Source organism: Haliotis rufescens, unplaced genomic scaffold, assembly GCF_023055435.1.
Source record: "Haliotis rufescens isolate VD_foot unplaced genomic scaffold, xgHalRufe1.0.p SCAF_27, whole genome shotgun sequence".
Classification (NCBI taxonomy): Eukaryota; Metazoa; Mollusca; class Gastropoda; order Lepetellida; family Haliotidae; genus Haliotis; species Haliotis rufescens.
The window spans coordinates 4,163,759-4,190,528 of NW_025963968.1; the positions used below are offsets into that span (position 1 = coordinate 4,163,759).

At 40.4% G+C, this 26,770-nt stretch overlaps 1 protein-coding gene across 3 annotated transcripts; it reads left to right on the forward strand.

Annotated features, from left to right (window-relative positions):
• Positions 1 to 20: 20 nt before the first annotated feature.
• On the forward strand, positions 21 to 23,761 carry LOC124139379 (lipid droplet-regulating VLDL assembly factor AUP1-like). 3 transcript variants are annotated; one of them, XM_048402588.1, is made up of 13 exons: positions 21 to 187; positions 3,311 to 3,448; positions 5,216 to 5,366; positions 7,104 to 7,215; positions 8,608 to 8,680; positions 9,916 to 9,952; positions 10,910 to 10,954; positions 12,532 to 12,605; positions 14,102 to 14,280; positions 15,210 to 15,377; positions 19,777 to 19,901; positions 20,479 to 20,604; positions 20,885 to 23,761. In XM_048402588.1, exons 1-13 carry the CDS (start codon positions 156 to 158, stop codon positions 20,891 to 20,893), a joined length of 1,269 nt encoding a protein of 422 aa, XP_048258545.1. In that variant the 5' UTR covers positions 21 to 155; the 3' UTR covers positions 20,894 to 23,761. The 3 variants fall into 3 exon arrangements, with proteins under 3 accessions (XP_048258545.1, XP_046362364.1, XP_048258546.1); XM_046506408.2 differs by having other exon boundaries at positions 20,479 to 23,761; XM_048402589.1 differs by lacking the exons at positions 19,777 to 19,901; positions 20,479 to 20,604; positions 20,885 to 23,761 and adding an exon at positions 15,786 to 15,835.
• The last annotated feature ends 3,009 nt before the right edge of the window (positions 23,762 to 26,770 follow it).

A 26,770-nucleotide genomic window follows, 5' to 3' on the forward strand; every position in this document is an offset into this window, starting at 1 on the left:
TACCCATAGTTCGACGCCCATCATGGCGGCGCCCATGGTGTTTTGGGTTGCATGAGAAAGAAATCATTTACAACACGTTATAAATTCATTCGTGTAGAGAAGTTTGAAAGAAATATAATAATTGACACCTGTGGGTGTTTATTGTAACCCGGAAGATGGAAATTCGCAGCTTGTTGGAACTCAACAGGTGAGAATATTGTGTTGATATTTGGGACAATCTCAGTCCAGGGTCTCTCACTAATGTACGTAACATAGGTGAAAAACCTAAGGGCGAACGCAACAGGAAATGGAGAATGCTACACGAGTAGGTTATGTAGGACTGGGCAACCATCAATTTATGACAATGCAAAATATTTGCAAATATGAGGTTAAGTTTCAAGATATGTTTCAGCCAAGCCTAGAAAGAAAAGGAATTCAGTGACCATGTCAGAAAACAACACAGTATCACTAAACACCATGGTCATCAAAATATAATTAAATGTAGGGATTTGCATTTTATCACTAGTTTGTTTTCATTCAGCCTCTTTTTGTATTGTCAATATGAGTATTTGCATCAGAAAAAATAACTTTATGATAATAAACATGATAATCAGTGATAATGGGATCTAAGTGCAAAGTCAAAAATGAATATAGGTGGAAGAACTGGAGAAAAAATGTCAGAATGGTAATGGAGTCAGTGAGTGAGTTTGGTTTTACGCCGCTTTTAGCAATATTCCAGAAATATGGCTTTTCACCAGAAATGGGCTTCACACATTGTACCCATGTCGGGAATCGAACCCGGGTCTTCGGCGTGACGAGCGAACGCTTTAACCACTAGGCTACCCGACCGCCCCTTATGGTAATGTGGAAGATCGGACAAGATATGAAAAGGATGATTATATCTGGTGAACTTGTAGTTATTCTCATTTCTTTTATTTATGCTATTTTCAGATTCTTGCTGTTTTGGAACAAATAAATAAGACATACAAAATTGTGGAAACATTTTTATTGCTGGTGATGATATTTCCAATTGTTCACTCTCTGTTACTAGAGTTTCATAAAGAGGAGAACAGATGCAGTTGCAGTGTGCAGAAAACTAGACACATAATCATGATAATTGTTTTTGCATAATAATGGTAATAGAAGCCACTGTAATTGTGGTGGCCAGTGGACCTTTTCAATAGTCATGATTTTCATATTCAAACAACATCAGCAGTGAGAGCATATCAGATGGTGCCAACAAGAGCCTACAAAAATAAAATCCAGATAGTTAAAATCAGTGTGACAAAATTAATGTATTGAACTTGTGAACATGGTGAAATAGTGTGTAGCGCTTGGCAATCTGTCATAATTATTTATTGAAAAATCTAAACATCACTCTTACAGTCCAATCACTAAGGTTATAGAGATGATGTATCAGTGTGAAGAGTTTACACACACTCCATGTCCCCAGCAACCTTGTTGCTAGATTGACATCACACAGCTTTTGTTTGCAGGTGTGCATGCAGCCAATTTTTAACAAATTATGTCATAGGATTTGTGGAGCCTTTAGTATGACTGGCACGCTCCAGCGCAGTGATTACATTACATGTTTCATTACTATCCATGATCGAAAAAAATACACATATGCATCAACATTCATGAATTCATTTTTTTTTATCATTCAGAAAGTTAGTTCTGTAACCATGTGGCCCTATGTACCACATGACCAGAAAGCAAGGTTGTAATGTTGTAGAGTACCGGTTTACGTGGTATATAGTCTGACAATCTGTAAGTACTCTTTAAACCTAGGAAATGTGTCATTTGTCCTATATCATTATATGCACATACATGTTACCTTTTGAGCTCAGTGCATTTCCTATGAAGTAACAAGAGATAAACAGCTGATAAACTTAAAACATACATATTCATTTTACCAGTACATAGCTTAACTAAGTTACAGTGTCTAGGATGAATGTGACTGTATTCAAGGTATGTCGCCGTGGTTATTTGACATGCATGAGAAAGACATAATTGGAAGGATTGTGACTTGTCACTAAGGATAGACTAGACTTGGCAAGACATATGCAGTTTAGCGGGCGTAGCCATGTTGCACAAATTGTCTGCGGCTGTCTCTTCACAGACCTTGTGTGCCTCCATAGGGTTGTGGTTATGTTAGGGAAAGGGCTGGCTAAAAAGATGGATAATCCAAATTATCACCAGTGGGAAAAAATATTAACGATTATGAAATTGTGATCAATAATAACTTACAGAAACTATTTTGATGAATTAACGATCAATATGAAATTGTAGTTATCGACAATAACTTACAGAAACTATTTTGATGAAATAAAGTTTAGATTTACCGAAACAGAATTGTTATTGTTAATAATGTCAATTGTCAAAGACAGAAAGCAACTGTGTTTGTTATATCTCAAATGTCAACAAAATAATCTATGTATAAATGTGTCACTGCTCACCAGTGGCGTGGAATATGTTGATTTCTCTCAGGACTTTCTTGCATATTTGCTTAAAGTTCCTTCTCCAAGATTTATCGATAATTGATCAATATTTAGTTAGCAATTATCGATCTCTATAATCAGATCATGATAATCTATATCGATAGTCAGCCCTATTTAGGGATATGCCAACACACACACCCTCCCACTATGCTATACTTAGCATGTGTTTAAAGTTAGAGTTGTCAATCTTGCCTCTTTTAACACATGTTTTGAAAGATAAGTACGTACCATTTTTTCTTTTTCAAGTTTGAAATTTCACATAACAAAGGGACTACATCGTGTTTATCGGGTGTTATTCACAAGGTAAACATTGACTATATACATCATGTTTATGAGATACCAATTGTGGTTCTGTTGTAAAATGTTGGCTAAATAACGATCAACTCCTTTTGTCAAGCCAAGCTTTAAGTTCAATGCAAGTTGAACCTGATTCTACCTCTGTCGCATTAAGTGGGATAAAAAAAAAAGTGCACCTGGTAAAGTGCAGTACTCCAATAGCCTTGATCAACTTCTTACAGACAGGCAGACTTGAAACAAATCTTGAACTGCCATATAACATGCCCAAATTGATATTTGGTTGAAATGGTTTCAATGTACAATGTTGCTGTTCTCAATCAATCAGTCATCAATCTTCAACACTATCTCAGTGGGCTGGCACTGTAAGACCGGCAATAGTCCGGACTAGTATAAGCACACACGTGCACACACACATTGCTGTGTAAGTGCAATAATGTTGAAAGCGACATTCATCCGTCTTGTCTCCCATTTAACCCAGAATCCCTACATGTTTGTACATATTGTAACTGAACACGTTGTCTTCTTGTTTCCAGGTTACCAGATGGGATATCTATGGTGCCAATCATACTATACTTCCCACTAGGGCTAGTTCTGGCAGTCCTGCGGTTCTTCATCTCACTGCATGCTCTCCTCGTGTCCTTCCTTCTCCCCAAAACATGGTTCATAAGAAGGTAAGCAGAAAGAAGTTCAATATTAGTGACGATTTATTTTTCTTTGGTCTTTGGTCCCGAGGTGTACACAAACGTTCAGTTAGTGACACATATGACAAATTCACATTATGTATTCTCGAGTCCAGGTACATGTTTTCAGTGAAATGTTGCTGCGACATTCTCACATCTGCCATGAACCGCCCGTGGGTTTGTATGTAATTATATTGTGTTCAGCCTACAGGGTCAGTTATAAAGGGACAAGGAGATGTTGTCATACGAACATGATGAAACTCTTCTATGTCTGTACTGGCTGGACCTGTGAAGATTCTGGGGTAGAATAGGTCTTCAGCAACCCATGCTTACCGTAAAAGGTGACTATGCTTGTCGTAAAAGGCGACTAACAGGATCGGGTGGTCAGGCTCGCCGACTTGGTTGATGCATGTCAGCAATCCCATTTGCGTGGATTGACGCTCATGATATTAATTACTGGATTGTCTGGTCCAGACTTGATTATTTACAGACCGCCGTTATATAGCTGGAATATTGCTGAGTGCGGCGTTATCCAACCATGCCAACAAACCAACCAACCAACCAACCGCAATGGCTGGTCGATCGACATGTATTGATTTTTACAAGACGGCAACTGGCCAATCAGATTACAAGTAATCCACGACTGGGAATCCTCCTGATTCATAACAACTGACAACCTGGTAGAATTGGAGGGATTTTCTTGTCATATTCCTAGTGTTAAAAGTAGGGCTGGGACGATACACCAACTGTGCGATCCGGTACATTTCACGGTACCTTGCTCACGATGTGATACGTATCACGATACTTGTATGTGCTTTTATCTGTGGTGCGTAAGCCATCTTTTTCATAGACAGGATGATCAAATACCTGGTACACTAACATTTTACAGTTGGCAGTGTCAAGTATTGCGCAATGGATGAAATTATTTACGTTTTCACTACTCATTTTCACTAGTAATTAGCATGATTAGTGTTTGGTGTAGCATTTGTTAAAGAATGCATTTAAGGTAATAATCGATCCTTTTTACTTCGTGTGCACTTGTGATCAATACTTGTATCAAGAAGTAAAAAATAGTGATACATCGGTGTATCGTCTCACTACTTGTTAAAAGTGGTAGGTTCAGGGGTCCCTAGATCCAGATACTATTGAAACAGAGATAAGGGCCCCAGGACCCTCTTGACATGTTTATTTTCAAACACTGAGAATGAGACACCATCTGTATTTACTTCAAGTTTTGATGCAATCTCACTAAAATCAGATCTGAGTTCTCGCTGCCGCTAAACAAAGATCTGAGGACATCCCATTACGGGTCAGAACGACCTTTCGCAAACTTTGACCCACCACTGAAACGACAAACAAGAAGTTGACATCAGCCAATTAGAAAGCAGCTTTCTCGAGCTTTACGGCACTCGTTTCAAACTGGCGACTTCCCTTTCAGACTACGCTTGAAAAATATGTTGACAAAATTCTCGATTAAAATTCTGAAAACTGAATAAAACGAACATTCCGGAATGTCTAATATATGGTTGAGATTGCATGGCAGTGCTTCCCAGGTACTGTGCAACGCCTGGTTGCATGATTAGAAAACACATTCCGACTGTCACTTTCACGATCTGGTAAGCGACGCTTTGATTGGTCAGATGAAAGGTTGTTCTGACGTCACCCGTAATCGGAAGTCCTCAGATCTTTGTTTAGCGATAGCGAGAAGTAAGATCTGATTTTAATGAGATTGAGTTTTGATGTTTTCGTTTATTCCAGTGTTGTCCTGAGGTTTATGTTTGGTGTCGCTGGCATTATAATATCAACAGACGGAGATGAGAATCGGGACAAACGGGCCAGAATCCTGGTCTGTGACCACATTTCACCTCTAGACCATCTGGTCACAAGCTTAGTCGTACCTCATGTCTGTGTAAGTTCAGGCTTCATACAGTTTACAATTGTCATAAACTTAGTCATACCAAATCATGCTTATATCTGTGCAAGTCACCATAACATTAGGGACTGGAGTGTGTGTGTGTGTGTTGGGGGGGGGGGGGGGGGGGGGGTGTACCTGAAAAAAAAATGACAGTCTCTATTTTGACTTCAACATGTTCAAGGGACATTGATTATTAGAGTCATGAAAGAATGTTTCATAAATCGGGGATGGGGTAAACAAATCCAGTCCAAAGACCAATGCCCACCCCATCCCTGCCCTATAATAAGTATAATAAATGACCACTCCCTTCCTTGAATTTTCACATTAAGCCACAACAAATTGATATTATGCTGTCAGAAATAAGGGAGATGTATGTCCCAGTCATTTTAACCCTTCCAAATGCAGAGTTATGTCCCTTTCATGCCACGCGAGCTGAGAATGATTGTTGAGTGCACACTGATCAAGTAACTGGGGTAATAATAGCGCTTTGAGCATGTCCCTGTGAGGTGTGGAAATATGCACAATATAAATGGCTTGTTGTTGTTGTTGTCACTTTGATTATGTCCCTTGGTTCATACTCAGGGGGGGTGGACGCACGGGTGGCCCAGTTGCCTAAGGCGCCGCCATTTGCTGTGCAGTGTTGCGTCCATTGTTCGCCCAGTTTATATTTCTAGGTTTGTCAGCACCATACCCGTGCTCGTGGGTTTCACCGAAGTGGTCTGAGACCTGCATCACTTTGGGCTTTCCTCCCACATTAAGCTGACACGCCGTGATATAACTGGAATACTGTTAAAAGCGGCGTTAAACCCAACTCACTCACTCACTCGTACTCAGGGGTTCACTGAAGGGGTAAATTTCTAAAGTACTCACGGAAATGAAAAAAAAAGTGTTTTTTCGATCTCAGAGTTTAAATAAATGTAGTTAATATACAAAATATATAAATATTTAAACAACTCAATTAGTATTAATTGGGCCTTGGCACAAATACAGCGTATCAAAGGTTTTTATGTCTTTTTACATGTAAAAGTGTGTAAAAATATGAACAAAACAGACTATTGTGAAACTGAGCATAACCAGGTGTTAGTAGATCAAGGTGAATATCCATGACCTATGACACCTTGACGACAAGTGAAAACAGGTGCTTGAAACCCACGTGCATGTGATTTGTCAGTGGTTAGTGATTTGTGAGTGGCATTGTGGGATAGTGAATCATCGTCAAAATATCAGAACATAAAAGTAACATATTCCCTTCTCAAACAACAACTTACATGTCATTATTATTATGTACATAAACATAGCTGTTATTTTTATTGTTGTTTTGATATCTTTTTTCCAGGCTAATTTACATAATGCCTATAGCCTGTTTCTGCCATGTCAATTTGGACTTAGTTTTATTTTTGAATGTTGGAAGTGCCTAGAAATTACCTCCTGTAAAGTACATTTTGTATTGAGCACTGAGATAAAACTAGCAAATCCAGACAAGTACTTTTCCAGTTGTTTTGTTATTTCGTATTTACATCTATGTAATGCTTTGTGTCGATTACTCAATCCAGCAAAACAGTTTTTTTTCATTTCGATGAGTACTTTAGTACCTTCATCACTTTGGGGCTTTCTCCCACATTGAGCGAAGAGGCCATGATGTGACTAAAATGACCTTGTAACAAATAGTTCTTGTTGCCATTCTTCCTCAAGCATGTGGAGCATCATCCACAATTGGTCTTTCTGTTGCAGCTGCTGGACTGGCACTTTTCATCACTGCTGCAGTGGGTCACAGGGTGCCAAGAAATCAGCCCTGATAAAAATAAAGAAGAAGTGGTCAAATATGTAAAATCAATATATAGTGGTAAGGAATACTGCCTACCATGATGAGTTAGAATGGATTAAACACATGATGAAAATATTTAAATCACGGTCAGCCACAACTGATATAAACTATTCAAAAGAAGTTAAAGAACACCAATTCTTTCATATTATAGTATGACTCTATATTATCGCTGGCTCTATATTATCGCAGTAACGATAAATCCCATAATCCACACCCTCTGTCGACTGTTTATTTATGAAAATCTAAGCATGATATTTCATCGCATGAACGAATACAGGACTCATTGCGGTATGTCACGATTACTTGTAAGTATACATGTTAACTTTTTTATGATAGTTTCTGGAATGTTTTTGAAGTAGAATTACCCCTTATTACATTCAAAATTGGTTAGAAAAGAATCCACTTGTTTGGACAATGTCCCTTGACCCAACATAGGTCTTATGTACACTGATTATGCATAATCCAAAAGTGATATAAACCTCATAATCCACACATATCACACCACAAGATATTAAAACCGCGATAACATAGAGTTGCCCGCCCTTGAATCGCTAATGCTAGGTACTTTGTTTACCGAACTCGATAAAGAAAATCAGCATCGATCAATCTGAATTGATATGTCATAAAAGGTGAATAAAGAACAAGAAACATTGTGCGTATGACATATTTAATATGTTAGTAAGCATTCACCATTATGATCCACTACAAATTAACTGCCATGATAATATAGTGTACCATGCTACTATAGTTTATCTGTCATGCTATGAAAGAATCAGGTGTTTTTTAGCTTCTTTTGAGTAGTATATATGCTGATACAATATGTTTTATGTGTTTATGAGGGGGCACGGGTGGCCCAGTCGTCTAAGGCGCCGCAATTCGCTGTGCAGAGTTGCGTCCCTTGGCACGCCAGAAACCTATGATTGTGGGTTCGAATCCTGGTTCGCCCCGATTATGTTTCTAGGTTTGTCGGCACCATACCCGTGCTCGTGGGTTTCACCGAAGTGGTAAACGTCTGAGACCTGCATCACTTGGGGCTTTCCTCCCACATTAAGCTGACACGCCACGATTTGACTGGAATACTGTTAAAAGCCGCGTTAAACCCAACTCACTCAATTATGTGTTTATGAGTCTAAGGGTCCACAAATGATATATCTAAGAAAAAATAATAATAATAATGATAATTCACTAACTCTGATAGCAAGAAAAGTTTCAAGAAGAATTGTAAAATCTGCAAACTATGAGGGATCCCCTAAGTCAGATCGGCAGTTCGATCGGTGATTTGTAGCACTGGTGGGTATGACATTCTATGATTATATCCCATCATTGTGAATTTGTTTGGTCTCTGATCTCTGAGTGTGATGTCGTATAATTCTATCCAATCATTGTGAATCTGTATCGTCTTTTTTTCAGGTACAACGTTGCCCTTATTATTTTTTCCTGAAAAGACCACAACAAGTGGGAAAATAGGTCTTTTAAAATTTTGGTAAGTTTAGTACTCAAGATAACAATACATATATGCTGTAACGGTAATGTGTTGCTATGCAACCTGGAAATGCCAACCTGTTCCATTTTGCTGAAATGTGTGGGAAAATATCATAAAACTGGACACACATTTACGATCAGAAATTGAACCCTGAGTGTATTAGCGCCACGTTTTGACATTCATGTGCTTTTCATGTGACTGAATTATTGAAATGACATCAGCACTGATGGATTATGTCCACATTCCTCCAGAAAACCCTGGGAATTCCCAAGCACGAATTGATACAGATCATTGCTTCTGATCATTTAGGTACTTAAGTCTTGGATTGAAGACATGCACATGCAAACTATCAACGCAATCTGTGCCTAGACTGACCCTGACACCCGACAATGTTCTACAGCAATCTATGACTTCAAAAGGGTCGGTCAGGTAGCCTAGTGGTTAAAGTGTTCGCTCGTCACGCCGAAGACCCGGGTTCGATTCCCGACATGGGTACATTGTGTGAAGCCCATTTCTGGTGTCCCCTGCTGGAATATTGCTGGAATATTGCTAAAAGCGGCATAAAACCATACTCATTCACTCACTCACTATGACTTCAACTCTGTTGAATGATCGGCCAATTGATCAATAATGTCTGACGCTTGTAATAGCTACAGGTTTTTTGACAGCTTCAGAAATCTCCCCGTTGCGTTAAACTCTTCTTAAAAGGTAATGAAGAATTTACTTTCAATTTATGTGAGTTCATTGGAGTTGGAACCTTCATGGAGTGCGAGCCAAATAGTTTGGCCTTCACTCTATGAAGATTCAAACTCCAATGAGCTCACATAATGTGAAAGTCCATTCTTAAATATTGCCGATGTGACGTTAAACTTTAACTCACTCACTCCCATTCTTAAATAAATGTTGCACACATATAAATGTTGATACTCAATTCTCTGTCTATCAACCTGTGGTAGAATAGGTCTTCAGCAACCTATGCTTGCCGTAAAAGGCGACTATGCTTGTCGTAAGTGGCGACTAACGGGATCGGGTGGTCAGGCTTGCTGACTTGGTTGATGCATGTCATTGTATCCCAATTGCGTGGATCGATGTTCATGATGTCAATCACTGGATTGTCTGGTCCAGACTTGATTATTTACAGACCGCCATCACCCAGCTGGAATATTGCTGAGTGCGGCATTAAACCACAAACAAACGAGCTGTATATCATCTCATGGCAATTATGTTTTTTGCAGGTCACTGCCATTTGAATTAGGACACTTAATACAACCTGTGAGTGCTTCCTGTTGAACTTTCCGGGGGTTTTTGCTTGTATGTCTACTGATGATGAAATGAAACCCTACTTTGTGCAACAATGTGCAAGTAACCATGGTAACAACTATCCGAAATTACCACTCTGAAGTAGGTTGGAAGCCAGCTGGGGGAACTAGTTCAGAAAGCTGTGAAAAGGATAAACATGTAGAAAATAATTACAATTTAATTAAAATCATAAAGTGGGCCATGTTTTGCTGAGTGATCATAGTTGTTTAACACTCAGCAGTTTTCAAGCTATATGATGGCAGTCTATAAATAATCCAGTCTGGACCAGACAATCAAGTGATTGACATCATGAGCATCGATCATAGCACGATTTGTCACAACACCCGGGGTTTGATTCCTCCTCAAATGGTGGCACATGGTCCTGTTTACAGTGCACAAGTCACAAATCAGGTGAAGTTAAGCAATGTTAGTGACTTGGTTGATGCATGTCATCGTTCTCAATTGCATAGATCGATGTTCATGATATCAATCACTGGATTGTCTGGTCCAGACTCGATTATTTACAGACCGCCGTCATATAGCTGTAATATTGCTGAGTGTTGTGTTAAACAACAAACAATCTAACCAACCAACCATTAAATGGGTGAAAATCTATTCATCAAAGGCGCTGCAATTCGTTTGGCAGAGTTGTGTCCCTTAGACATGCCAGAAACCTCTGATCGTGGGTTCGAACCCTGGGTAGCCCTGATTATGTTTCTAGGTTTGTCAGCACCATACCCGTGCTCGTGGGTTTCACCAAAGTTTTAAAAGTCTAAAACCTGCATCACCTCAGGCTTTCCTCCAAAATCAAGCTGACACACTGTGATATAACTTGAATACTGTTCAAAGCGCCTTAAACCCAACTCACTCACTATTTTCAACCTTACTGTACAAAATGTTTACTTGTGTTATTATGTCTCTTTGTTTCAGATAACAATTCAAGCAAACAGAATAGATATTTTCAAAGTAAATGTTGTAAGTATCTGATGTCATCTTAACATTTGTTGCGTTTGTTTCAACAGGAGCCTCAATCATATAGCTGGAATATAGCTGAATGTGGCATTAAACAGCAAACAAGGTATAGGCAGAAGTCCAGCCTTGTAGTCTGAGGTCAGGGAATCTGGTGTACAGAGTTGCCACCCTTATCTTCCAGGATCTGACCCTTGAAGATTCCGGGGTAGAATAGGTTTTCAGCAACCCATGTTTGCCGTAAAAGACGACTATGCTTGTTGTAAAAGGCGACTAGCGGGATCGTGTGGTCAGACTCCCTGACTTTGTTGATACATGTGAATGATCCCAATTGCGTGGATCGATGCTCATGATGTCAATCACTGGATTGTCTGGTCAAGACTTGATTATTTACAGACCGCCGTCATATAGCTGGAATATTGCTGAGTGCGGCGTTAAACAACAAACCAACCAACCAATCTTTCAGGATCTGCTGGTATTAAGTCATAATCAAATTTACCCATTTTGAATTTTTCCTTCTGGTGACCTGTAAGTTTGGCTGGCTAAAAAGATTTATAATTGGAATAATCGTTGATGGGAAGAATTATTAACAATTATCGATATGAAACTGTTGCCATCAATAATAACTCACATTAACTGTAGTGATTAAATATAGTTTAGATTTACTGAACAATAACGTCAATAGTCAAAGACGGAAGGCAACTGTTTTTGTTTTATCTCAAATGTCCACAAAGTAATCCATGTGTCACTGCTCACCAGTAGCGTGAAATCTGTTGATTTTTTTCGTGACTTTCTTGCATTTTTGCTTAAAGTTCCTTCTCCAATATTTATCGATAATTGATCGATATTTAGTTAGCAATTATCAATCTTCATGATCTATATCGATAGCTAGCCCTACCTGTAAGTGTCTACAACAGTCACACAAATTGTACATCATGATGTGACCCGTGAAGATCCAGGGTAGAATAGGTCTTCAGCAACCCATGCTTGCCGTAAAAGGTGACTATGCTTGTTGGAAGAGGCGACTAATGGGAATGGGTGGTCAGGCTCACTGACTTGGTTGATGCATGTCATTGATCCAATTGCGTGAATTGATGCTCATGATATCTATCACAGGATTGTCTGGTCCAGACTTGATTATTTACAGACCGCCGTCATATAGCTGGAATATTGCTGAGTGCTGCGTTAAACAACCAACAAAACATCATGATGTTAATTGATGTTAGTATAAAGTGGAGTTCCCAAGATGGCTGTATTATCAGTACCCTGTTTTCTTTATGTTTCGGGGGGCTTGGGTGGCCCAGTCGTCTAAGGCACCGCGATTCGCTGTGCAGAGTTGCGTCCCTTGGGCACGCCAGGAACCTATGATTATGGGTTCGAATCCCGGTTCGCCCCGATTATGTTTCTAGGTTTGTCAGCACCATCCCCGTGCTCGTGGGTTTCACAGAGGTGGTAAAGGTCTGAAACCTTCATCACTTTGGGCTTTCCTCCCACATTAAGCTGACACGCCGCGATATAACTGGAATACTGTTAAAAGCGGCGTTAAACCCAACTCACTCACTCACTCACTCTTTATGTTTCAGTCCACAGTGAAAAGTGCTTGGTGGAGTGACCTTTTCTGGTGCCTTTTTGTTCCATACACAATATTTAAATTACGGTGAGTTGTTTCTGTGGTGTTTACGAGTAGCTAGGTCCTCATGTCAATATTGAACATGGCGTGGCTTCATGGATAGCTGGAATATGGTCAGTATAACTGGTGGCCTTCAGACAATGTTGTGTCACATGGCTGACAGTTGGTGTATGTTTGTGAGTTATTGTTATGTGGTAATGTCACTATAGGCTGCCAATACTAGAATCTGGACAAATGCTGGTTTATTGAATTTCAACAAATCATGCTGTCAGGGAACCTGTTCGTCCCCCAGTAGAGATATGGGTTGCAATAACACAACACAGTTTAGAAACACTGTATTAAGTAACAATACCTCCCAGAAGATCTGGGTTAGAATTGGTCTTCAGCAACGCATGCTTGTTGTAAGAGGTCATTAACAGGATTGGCTGGTCAGGCTTGCTGACGTGGTTGATACATGTCATCATATCCCAACTGCGTAGATTGATGCTCAAAATGTCAATCACTGGATGGTCTTGTTATTTACAGACCGCCTTCGAATAGCTGGAATATTGCTGAGTGCGGCTTTAAACAACAATTGAACGAAACGAACATGTTAGTCAGGTCACACATCTTAATTACAGCAGGCATTATACATCACATGTTCTAACCCTATGGCATAGGCTGTAGCTTGCATTGGATAAGGCAAGATTCACTGAAATATTGGTGCACCGCAATAATAATAATGATTATAATTATCATAATACCTAGCAAGTGGACTTATAAAGTGCAAGCTGTGACAGTGTTCTGTGCTCTACGCATTTGCTTGGGTGGTTGGTTGGTTGTTAAATGCGGCACTCGCAATTTGGATCGATGACATGCATCAGCCAAGTCAGCGAGTCTGACCACTCGATCCCGTTAGTCACCTTTTACGGCAAGCATAGTCACCTTTTACGGCAACCATGGGTTGCTGAAGACCTTTTCTACCCCTGATCTTCACAGGTCCTCTATACATTTGACAGAGGTGGAAACTTAAGGGTAAACAACTTCTTCTGCCACAATATATCATAGCTAAGTAAGGTTGTATTATTATATGAAACAATACACTTCTATATATTGTATATGCCGGTATTAGAAAATAAAATGTAAAATGAGACATTTTTACTGCATGTACAAGAATTCAAGGTCATCGTTATTTAATGTTTTCAATTCATGTTCTGGTTGAAGAATGGATGCCACTTCAGATGAGCGTCATTATGTGTATCTAGAGAAACCTATCACTAAATGTTCCATGGTTAGCATTTGAAACAGTATTGTATTTATTCTGTAAACTCATCTCTTGATAACATGATGGGCGGTGGAGAAGCCTCTAGTTAAAACATTCGCTCGTCACATCGAAGGCCCGGGTTTTATTCCCCACATGGGGACAATGTGTGAAGCCCATTTCTGGTGTCCCTCCGCCCTGATATTGCTGGAATATTACTAAAACTGTAAAACCATACTCACTCCCTTGATAACATGAAAAAACGCTTTGCCATGTGTTCCAGATATTTGCCAGTGACTGAGAAGAAGGAAGCTGAGTTATGTGAAGAGTTTTCGGAAAGAGTCCGACAAAACATGTGTCGAAGTCTGGGTGTCGCAGCTACCTCGTACACCCACTCAGATAAAACCGACTACCTCAAGAGGCAGTCTTACCCCTTGCCAGCTACACCAGTGCCTAATAATAGTAAGTGTGGCAGCATGGTTATCATAATCATCCGAAGTGGAAGGCGGATATAGGAATATGGGGGCTGTCTGTCCTTCCAGCTGTCCCATTTCGTTTCCGGAGCAGAACTAAAAAAACATGAGAGATATCTTAACCAAACTTTACACATAGATAGGCCTAGTGGTAAACCGGTGCCTAGTGATAGTTTGGGATTTTTGAAAAAGGTTTTAGTTTCCATGGCAACGACTTAGACTTCGACTGAGAATGGCAGTAGTGCTCGTTTCCGGAGGGCTAATGCCTTGCACATGTCATATTGGTGGGGGATATGAGTATTTCAAGCTTGTTAGGATTTGACTTTGCACCACCATCTATGACATTTGCAACAAGTCTCAGCATGGATTGTTGTTCACACTATCGACCACTGGTCAAACATAAGTAGATCTTGTGAACCCAAACAAATACTCAATTCTGATTGGTCAAAAAGAATTTTTAAATCACAATATGTAAATTGCCTGTGATTGGCATTTGATTGGCTAACCTTGCAATTGTTTTCCTTGTTTTAAAAAAAATATTTAATAAATGTCAGGTCACGCCCACTAACGCACTACTGATTACTTATTGGGTGACAATAGAATGGGAGGGGCTTGTGTTGCATTATTGAGCTGAACGATGACACTGATTTTATATTATTGTGTCCAGTTTTTGGCGTGTTGATGATTAAATCAGATTTTTGTGAAGTTTTTATTTCTGACATATTTACTGATTAGAATTGATTTCAATATGGTTATGCATTTATGGACCCCAACAGATGAAAGTCCACAGTGTATACATTCACCTTGTACACTCAAAAGAACCCACTCATCCGATGGTCGATGACAGGATGGTGGAAACACAAATGCAATGATTCAAGAATTCATGATTGTATTGACAACAGAGTCAATTTTCTTCAGCTGCTGAAATAACACAAGCTCCGGCAGCTAAGCAACAATCTCAAGGAGTCCCGTCACCACCAGTCACAACCAGTCAGATCTCAGTAGCTCCGGAGGTCAAGGTCATGGTAGATCAAGTGAAGACTGTCCTGCCTCATGTCCCTATTGCTACAATCATAGCTGAGCTGGGTAATGAAAGCAACATGTCTCACATTTCATTAGGACATAGGTGACCTAGCCATCTAAGCAGCTGCAATTTGCTGTGAGTTGTGTCCCTTAGGGCTGCAAGGATCCTATGATCATGGGTTTGAATCCCAGATTTGCCCTGATGAGGATCGTTTATCAGCACTCTACCTGTGTTTATGGTTTCATCAACATAGAAAAAACATGCATCACTTTGGAATTTTCTCCCACCTTGGTGTGACAAGCTGTTTTCGTATTAATCTCAAATCACTCCCTCTGATAATTTATCATCACTGACAGTTAACTTTATGATGTGGATACAACATTCACAGACTGTAGTGAAAATTGAAATTTATGATGTGTATATTGGATAGAATTGATGTGTGTTCTAGACAGGTTTGATGTGTGTTTCAGACAGGTGTGAAGAAGTGTGTTTTAGACAGGTTTGATGTGTGTTTCAGACAGGTGTGAAGAAGTGTGTTTTAGACAGGTTTGATGTGTGTTTCAGACAGGTGTGAAGAAGTGTGTTTTAGACAGGTGTGATATGTGTTTAAGACAGGTGTGATATGTGTTTCAGACAGGTGTGATGTGTGTTTCAGACAAGTGTGATGTGGGTTTCAGACAGGTGTAATGTATGTTTCAGACAGGTTTGATGTGTGTTTCAGACAGGTGTAATGTATGTTTCAGACAGGTTTGATGTGTGTTTCAGACAGGTGTAATGTATGTTTCAGACAGGTTTGATGTATGTTTCAGACAGGCGTGATGTGTGTTCAGACAGGTGTTATGTGTGTTTCAGACAGGTGTAATGTATGTTTCAGACAGGTGTAATGTATGTTTCAGACAGGTTTGATGTGTGTTTCAGACAGGTGTAATGTGTGTTTCAGACAGGTGTAATGTGTGTTTCAGACAAGTTTGATGTGTGTTTCAGACAGGTGTAATGTGTGTTTCAGACAGGTGTGATGTGTGTTTCAGACAGGTGTAATGTGTGTTTCAGACAGGTGTAATGTGTGTTTCAGACAGGTGTAATGTATGTTTCAGACAGTTGTAATGTATGTTTCAGACAGGTGTAATGTGTGTTTCAGACAGGTGTGATGTGTGTTTCAGACAGGTGTAATGTATGTTTCAGACAGGTTTGATGTATGTTTCAGACAGGTGTGATGTGTGTTCAGACAGGTGTTATGTGTGTTTCAGACAGGTGTAATGTATGTTTCAGACAGGTGTGATGTATGTTTCAGACAGGTGTAATGTATGTTTCAGACAGTTTTGATGTGTGTTTCAGACAGGTGTGATGTATGTTTCAGACAGGTGTGATGTATGTTTCAGACAGGTGTAATGTATGTTTCAGACAGTTTTGATGTGTGTTTCAGACAGGTGTGATGTATGTTTCAGACAGGTGTGATGTATGTTTCAGACAGGTGTAATGTATGTTTCAGACAGGTGTGATGTGTGTTTCAGACAGGTGTGAAGAAGTGTGTTTCAGACAGGTTTGATGTGTGTTTCAGACAGGTGTAATGTATGTTTCAGACAGGTTTGATGTATGTTTCAGACAGGCGTGATGTGTGCTCAGACAGGTGTTATGTGTGTTTCAGACAGGTGTAATGTATGTTTCAGACAGGTGTAATGTACGTTTCAGACAGGTTTGATGTGTGTTTCAGACAGGTTTGTTGTGTGTTTCAGACAGGTGTAATGTGTGTTTCAGACAAGTTTGATGTGTGTTTCAGACAGGTGTAATGTGTGTTTCAGACAAGTGTGATGTATGTTTCAGACAGGTGTAATGTATGTTTCAGACAGTTGTAATGTATGTTTCAGACAGGTTTGTTGTGTGTTTCAGACAAGTTGTGATGTGTGTTTCAGACAGGTGTAATGTATGTTTCAGACAGGTTTGATGTATGTTTCAGACAGGTGTGATGTGTGTTCAGACAGGTGTTATGTGTGTTTCAGACAGGTGTAATGTATGTTTCAGACAGGTGTAATGTATGTTTCAGACAGGTTTGATGTGTGTTTCAGACAGTTTTGATGTGTGTTTCAGACAGGTGTAATGTGTGTTTCAGACAGGTGTAATGTGTGTTTCAGACAAGTTTGATGTGTGTTTCAGACAGGTGTAATGTATGTTTCAGACAGGTGTAATGTGTGTTTCAGACAGGTGTGATGTATGTTTCAGACAGGTTTGTTGTGTGTTTCAGACAGGTGTAATGTATGTTTCAGACAGGTTTGATGTGTGTTTCAGACAGTTTTGATGTGTGTTTCAGACAGGTGTAATGTGTGTTTCAGACAGGTGTAATGTGTGTTTCAGACAGGTGTGATGTATGTTTCAGACAGGTTTGTTGTGTGTTTCAGACAGGTGTGATGTATGTTTCAGACAGGTGTAATGTGTGTTTCAGACAGGTGTGATGTATGTTTCAGACAGGTGTAATGTATGTTTCAGACAGGTGTAATGTATGTTTCAGACAGGTGTAATGTATGTTTCAGACAGGTGTGATGTATGTTTCAGACAGGTGTAATGTGTGTTTCAGACAGGTGTAATGTATGTTTCAGACAGGTGTAATGTATGTTTCAGACAGGTTTGTTGTGTGTTTCAGACAGGTGTGATGTATGTTTCAGACAGGTTTGATGTGTGTTTCAGACAGGTGTAATGTATGTTTCAGACAGGTGTGATGTATGTTTCAGACAGGTGTGACGTATGTTTCAGACAGGTGTAATGTATGTTTCAGACAGTTTTGATGTGTGTTTCAGACAGGTGTGATGTATGTTTCAGACAGGTGTAATGTATGTTTCAGACAGTTTTGATGTGTGTTTCAGACAGGTGTGATGTGTGTTTCAGACAGGTGTAATGTATGTTTCAGACAGTTTTGATGTGTGTTTCAGGCAGGTGTGATGTATGTTTCAGACAGGTGTGATGTATGTTTCAGACAGGTGTAATGTATGTTTCAGACAGGTGTGATGTGTGTTTCAGACAGGTGTGATGTATGTTTCAGACAGGTTTGTTGTGTGTTTCAGACAGGTGTAATGTATGTTTCAGACAGGTTTGATGTGTGTTTCAGACAGGTGTTATGTGTGTTTCAGACAGGTGTTATGTGTGTTTCAGACAGGTGTGATGTGTGTTTCAGACAGGTGTGATGTGTGTTTCAGACAGGTTTGATGTGTGTTTCAGACAGGTTTGATGTATGTTTCAGACAGGTTTGTTGTGTGTTTCAGACAGGTGTGATGTGTGTTTTAGACAGTTTTGATGTGTGTTTCAGACAGTTTTGTTGTGTGTTTCAGACAGGTGTGATGTGTGTTTTAGACAGTTTTGATGTGTGTTTCAGACAGGTGTGGTGTGTGTTTCAGACAGTTTTGTTGTGTGTTTCAGACAGGTGTGATGTATGTTTCAGACAGGTTTGATGTATGTTTCAGACAGGTGTGATGTATGTTTCAGACAGGTGTAATGTATGTTTCAGACAGTTTTGATGTGTGTTTCAGACAGGTGTGATGTATGTTTCAGACAGGTGTAATGTATGTTTCAGACAGTTTTGATGTGTGTTTCAGACAGGTGTGATGTATGTTTCAGACAGGTGTAATGTATGTTTCAGACAGTTTTGATGTGTGTTTCAGGCAGGTGTGATGTATGTTTCAGACAGGTGTGATGTATGTTTCAGACAGGTGTAATGTATGTTTCAGACAGGTGTGATGTGTGTTTCAGACAGGTGTGATGTATGTTTCAGACAGGTTTGATGTGTGTTTCAGACAGGTGTTATGTGTGTTTCAGACAGGTGTTATGTGTGTTTCAGACAGGTGTGATGTGTGTTTCAGACAGGTGTGATGTGTGTTTCAGACAGGTTTGATGTGTGTTTCAGACAGGTTTGATGTATGTTTCAGACAGGTTTGTTGTGTGTTTCAGACAGGTGTGATGTGTGTTTTAGACAGTTTTGATGTGTGTTTCAGACAGTTTTGTTGTGTGTTTCAGACAGGTGTGATGTGTGTTTTAGACAGTTTTGATGTGTGTTTCAGACAGGTGTGGTGTGTGTTTCAGACAGTTTTGATGTGTGTTTCAGACAGGTGTAATGTATGTTTCAGACAGGTGTGATGTGTGTTTCAGACAGGTGTGATGTATGTTTCAGACAGGTGTGATGTATGTTTCAGACAGGTTTGTTGTGTGTTTCAGACAGGTGTGATATGTGTTTCAGACAGGTTTGTTGTGTGTTTCAGACAGGTGTGATGTATGTTTCAGACAGGTTTGTTGTGTGTTTCAGACAGGTGTAATGTATGTTTCAGACAGGTGTGATGAGTGTTTCAGACAGGTGTGATGTATGTTTCAGACAGGTGTGATGTGTGTTTCAGACAGGTGTAATGTATGTTTCAGACAGGTGTGATGAGTGTTTCAGACAGGTGTGATGTATGTTTCAGACAGGTGTGATGTGTGTTTCAGACAGGTGTGAAGATGTGGACGTTGTCATCACCAACATCCTGGAGGGGAATGTTGAGTTCACCCCCGAGGAAGTACAGGCCCCCGATGGTAACTCAGTATCACCCCCAACTCAACAGACAGTTTGTGTAAGCACATGTTCAAGTTGATATAGTGCCCTACCTGTGTTAAAACCAAAGTTAATATGGCACCATACCTGTGCTCAGGGGTTAACGGGCCGCCTCCGTGGTCTTGTGGTAGAGCGTTCATGTTAAACTGCGGCATGGTATCTCAGTGAGCTAGCACTATAAATCGGTATCAGTCCAGACAATTACAAGCAGCCACGCAAACACGTGCATGCACGTCGCTATATAAGTGCAATAATCTTGGATGCGACGTTAAACCCATTTCACATCACCTCACCTCATGGGTTAACGAAAGTTAACATTTGTGCCACACCTGTGTGTGTGGGTCTAACCAAAGTTGATAAATCGCCCACAACCCATGTTAGTCATATGAGGTGGGTTAATAGATCTGAAGGTTTATATAACTGTAATATATTGGTGTTTGGGCTCACACAACCCTAAGTAATTGTTCATTCATATCCGTTGAAAGCCAGAGAAAGTTTTTGGTTGTTTGTTTCGTGATTAACACCACACTCAGCAATAAGTTAAACCACACTCAGCAATTTTTCAGTATTGACAATTGCTTCACTCTTCATTCCAGCCATCACAGTTGACGTTCAAGTCGGACAGTTTTGGACGAAATGCAGGAAACCGCCATTTATCTTTAGAAGACAGAAAGAAAGCCATGTATGAGGCAGCCCGGAAGAGGTACAAGGAAAAACACAACATCTTGTGACATTTAACAGACACTGAGGGCGTGACACAACATCTTGTGACATTCGGCAGACACTGAGGGCGTGATACAACATCTTGTGACATTCGGCAGACACTGAGGGCGTGACACAACATCTTGTGACATTCGGCAGACACTGAGGGCATGACACAACATCTTGTGACATTCAGCAGACACTGAGGACGTGACACAACATCTTGTGACATTCGGCAGACACTGAGGGCGTGACACAACATCTTGTGACATTCGGCAGACACTGAGGGCGTGACACAACATCTTGTGACATTTAACAGACACTGAGGGCGTGACACAACATCTTGTGACATTCGGCAGACACTGAGGGCATGACACAACATCTTGTGACATTCGGCAGACACTGAGGGCATGACACAACATCTTGTGACATTCAGCAGACACTGAGGACGTGACACAACATCTTGTGACATTCGGCAGACACTGAGGGCGTGACACAACATCTTGTGACATTCGGCAGACACTGAGGTCGTGACACAACATCTTGTGACATTCGGCAGACACTGAGGTCGTGACACAACATCTTGTGACATTCGGCAGACACTGAGGGCATGACACAACATCTTGTGACATTCGGCAGACACTGAGGGCATGACACAACATCTTGTGACATTCAGCAGACACTGAGGGCGTGACACAACATCTTGTGACATTCGGCAGACACTGAGGGCATGACACAACATCTTGTGACATTCAGCAGACACTGAGGTCGTGACACAACATCTTGTGACATTCAGCAGACACTGAGGGCGTGACACAACATCTTGTGACATTCAGCAGACACTGAGGGCGTGACACAACATCTTGTGACATTCGGCAGACACTGAGGGCGTGACACAACATCTTGTGACATTCAGCAGACACTGAGGGCGTGACACAACATCTTGTGACATTCAGCAGACACTGAGGTCGTGACACAACATCTTGTGACATTCAGCAGACACTGAGGGCGTGATACAACATCTTGTGACATTCGGCAGACACTGAGGGTGGTACAGAAAATCTTGTGACATTCAACAGGCACAGAGGGCATGATACAACATCTTGTGACATTCAGCAGACACTGAGGGTGGTACACAACATCTTGTGACATTCAGCAGACACAGAGGGCATGACACTATATGTGGCATTCAGCAGAGAGGGTGTGGCTTTTAACAGAGGGAGGGTGTGGCACAACATGCAGCATTCAACAGAGAGGGAGGGCGTGGCATTTAACAGAGGGAGGGCGTGGCACAACATCTGGCATTCAACAAAGAGGGAGAGCATTGCACAACATCTGGCATTCAACAGAGAGGGAGAGCGTTGCACAACATCTGGCATTCAACAGAGAGGGAGAGCGTTACACAACATCTGGCATTCAACAGAGAGGGAGAGCGTTGCACAACATCTCGCATTCAACAGAGAGGGAGAGCGTTGCACAACATCTGGCATTCAACTGAGAGGGAGAGCGTTGCACAACATCGGGCATTCAACTGAGAGGGAGAGAGTTGCACAACATCTGGCATTCAACAGAAAGGGAGGGCCTGGCACAACATGCTGAACTGTGGATCATCTTCATATAATGTGAAGAGCCGTCAGACTTCTCATATTCTGGCATGCCATGACATTTGGATACCAAACAGTTGGTGTGTTGTTTGATGATGTTTTCACCTAGACAATCAAATGCAATACTTTCTTGAGAAGATATTGTTAGTGCATTGAGCATGTTGTAAAACTAACCTATATTTTTAGGAACATTGAGTGTCGGTCTTCTAAATAACAATATATTGATGTTCTCAGGTAATAACTGTTGAAAATTTGTACAGAGGTATAGACTCTTTTATTTTGGTGTGAAAAAAGAGCTTCTTGGGTGTCAGATTCAATGTTTCATGCCAGATTAATTTCTTTGCTTGTTTTATCGATCATACTGCCCTTAACATTATTTTTATTTCTTTAAACTACAAATTTTGAACAATTTCTTTTAAATATTTTTTTGGATTGAATGTTACCGATGAGAAAACATCCTGAATCCTTAGATTAGTAAGAATATTACCTAAACATTCACACTATTAGATCTTGAATCTTCTCTTGCAATAATGTTTTTATTGTTTTTTTAATTATGTTTTTGGCCCCCCTTTGGCATTGTCAGTAAAATGAAAAAAATAACTGTTCTTGCCTTAGCAAATATAGATGATTTTAGCGCAGACATAGTGCCAGAGAACCATGATCTTATTTAACAAAAGAATCACAGACATAGTCATGCTGGGATCCTGCACCAGCACCATGCATCACTTTAAAGTTTTTAGTTTTTTGCTTTGGTTTTACGTTATTCATTTTATTATGTAGTTGTGTTCATTTAAGAAATTTTGCATTTGACAAATTTGAACAAGCAGTTTTGGGTTGTCAGATTTGTAAACTTAGAGTGTCAAGAGCTGGACCATACTTGCATCATGCTTCTACATAAATGTCACTCCACCGGAGCCCACAACATGCAAGAGGGACATGAGATCATGTGGGTTTTAACACTTACATTCACTGTATAGTTATCTCCCTTAGACGTGGTAGGATCCGCCGGTCATGGATGATTGTGTGAACCCGAACTCACTCAGTCAAAATGCAAGAATACTTAAAATGTAGATGAGGGAATTATTCTTGAGCTGAGGTGATGATAGTTTGTTTCGGAACCAGGCCCCTGTAATAGCAGAAATTGTACGTCTGGGTTGTGAGCATATAGTTTTGTCCTCAGCACTTAGTTGATTAGGGGCGGTCGGGTAGCCTACTGGTTAAAGCGTTCGCTCGTCACGCCGGAGACCCAGGTTCGATTCCCGACATGGGTACATTGTGTGAAGCCCATTTCTGGTGTCCCCCACCGTGGTATTGCTGGAATATTGCTAAAAGTGGCGTAAAATCATACTCACTCACTTAGTTGATTACTCTGGAAATCTTTGGGGAAACTCATATTTTATTGATAATGGGCAGGTATGTGTGTGTGTGGTGTTGGATGGTTGTTAGGAGGAGGAGGAGGAGGATAGTTTCTGATTCAGTTTGTAATATGGGCATCAGGGTCGTGTGGATGTATAATACAATGTTTAATTTGCTGCACATAGCTGAACTCTGTAATTAAACATAATTCATTGTATGATCACAACACATGTTACAATTACTGTGCATAATTATGATTAAGAAAATGACTTTTGGTTATTTGCCAGTTACAATGGCTGCCACCTGTGAAGCCATAACCCTTATCTGTGGTGGACCAACCATTTAATATTTTTGTTTTGAATATTATTATATTTCATATTTAATTACATACAAAAATGCCACAATTTTGTACAGGATATCATTTTGATCACTGCTTCAGACCATTAATCAAATATTATCCGAACATCAAATGGTTGGTCCCTGTTGGCTTCATTGATACACTTTGTTGTAATACGAGACATATTTCAATAGCAAGTTGCGATACGATACACGATACAGTACATAAAATATTGCACTTTTCGTCATCAAAGAAACTTAAAGCAAGACCACCTGAAACATATTTACCGTATTCGACGTATTAAGCGCCCGGGGCGCTCTCAAAATTGGAAATAGTGTGCTCTTATTAGAATATAATTTTGGTGAGAACAAAAACAGAGTTGATAAATTGTAAATTTAGTACAGTAGTTTATGCTGACTGCCTGAAATGATTCAAAAGAAAAGTATGTACGTATCATACACGAAAGATATATTTTCTAGAATTTAATTGCCCACAATTATGGGTGCATATAACACACGAGTGCGTATTATACACGAATCAATAAGTCTTGTGTACATTGATCAATCGGAAGGGGTGCTAATTGGGATTGTTCACTAGCAAATATATTAGAAAATATCGCCATGGGCGCTTATTAGAGCGGGGCGCTTATTATGTCGAATACGGTAGTAGGTTTGAGTCAAATAATGAACTAGTGTACATACAAGCAGAAAACAGTATGTTCCAATATTCAGTTGCACTTGTGTCAAACGTGAGGACCTTGAGGAGTGGTTCGACTGTATGTGCAAACTGTGTTACATGTCACCCTCATACACCATATATATGATTTTAATGAGATTGAGGTAATCTAGGCTTGTGATTAATCCTGTTTTGTTTATTTAAAGCAGGGGCGGTCGGGTAGCCTAGTGGTTAAAGCGTTCGCTCGTCACGCCGAAGACCCGGGTTCGATTCCAGACATGGGTACAATGTGTGAAGCCCATTTCTGGTGTCCCCCGCCGTGATATTGCTGGAATATTGCTAAAAGCGGCGTAAAACCATATTCACTCGCTCACTCACTTATTTAAAGCAGTAATTGTTTATTGTTAAGCAAGTTTATCTCTGCAGCCGTTGAAATATGCTGCTACACGTCAACTCGTCTCGCATCACTGGGCTGTGTACTCGCGGGCAGATGACCACAGAGTACGCTGATCACTGTGTCGGATAAACGAGACTGTTGCGAATTAGGTGTGTCAGGGTCGGAGTGCGAGACTGTCGGTTTAATGGGTCTAAATAGCACTGATTTAATAGGTTCCCATCATAAGTGTCAGCTAAAGCCGATTGTCGGATTAATAAGTTTCGGATTAACGAGACTTGACTGTAGGTTTATGCTTGTTTCATTTTGTACTTATAATATAACAAGCTGCCAATATGATACTCAGTGAATCGTAACCACCTGACTTTATATTTTCATGGAAACAAGTTGCGGATCAACCATCAGTGGGTACACGTGACTGACGTATCACATGCATCCCTACAGATGATTCAGAAATTTGGTGAACACTCAAGTAACCAATATTTCATTCAGCATTTCATAGTGTGATATAACTTTTCAGTTTTTAGAGTATAACAGTCCAGACGATATTTACAGACTGCTGTTGTATGGCTGGAATATTGCTGAATGTCGCGTTAAACAACAAACACACACATTATCATGATAATATTCAGGATATTTCTCCTTAAGACGCACTGGGGGTACGGGTGTCCAAGTCGTCTAAGGAACCATGATTTGTTGTGCAGAGTTGCGTCCCTTGGGCATGCCAGAAACCTATGATTGTGGGTTTGAATCCCGCTTTGCCCCAATTATGTTTCTAGGTTTGTAAGCACCATACCCGTGCTCGTGGGTTTCAAGTGGTAAATGTTTGAGACCTGCATCACTTCAGGCTTTCTTTCCTCCCACATTAAGTGATTAAGTGACACGCTGTGATATAACTAGAATACTGTTTAAAGCGGCGTTAAACCCAACTCACTCACACACTCCTTAGGACACCCTTATTTCATTCCCTAGGTTGGATGGTGATAGGGCAATAACTTGTGAAAACCTGTTTTTATTTGGGGGAAAATGTGGTACCTGAGGATGAGAATTTTATTTAATTTAACTATTTTCCTGTGAACATGTTTTGCTTATGCAGTTGGCCTGAGAGCCTAGAAAATAGCATTTTAGTCCCCTTGAGATGTATGGAAATTGTATTAAGGGGCTAATTTTCTCATAACCTCTGGAAATAAAGATATATTGTTACGAGGTGATTTCCAATTGAAATGCAAAGGTTAACCTGAAATCTACGTACAGAACTCGGACTGCCTCTGTTGTCTAGAGGTAGAGCGTCTGCCCGGAGAGTGAAAGGTCCGGGGTTTGATCCCCGGTCACATCATACCAAAAGATGTTAAAAGATGATACTTGTTGTTACCCTGTCTGGGGCTCGGCAATAAGGGGCTAAAACAAGGAGTGGTCGGTTAGAGTCAGTATACTGTGTCTCATGTTAAACTGCAGCATGGTATCTCAGTGTGCTATCACTATAAATCGGCATTAGTCTGGACTATAGTACAAGCAGCCACACACACACACACACACACACACACACACGCACACACTTGCATGCACGTCACTATATTAGTGCAATAATCTTGAATGCATTTCACCTCACCTGACATACAGGGGCACGGGTGGCAGAGTCCTCTAAGGCGCCGCGATTCGCTGTGCAGAGTTGCATCCCTTGGGCACACCAGAAACCTATGATTGTGGGTTCGAATCCCGGTTCGCCCTGATTATGTTTCTAGGTTTGTCAGCACCATACCCGTCCTCATGGGTTTCACCGAAGTGGTAAAAGTCTTAGACCTGCATCACTTCGGGCTTTC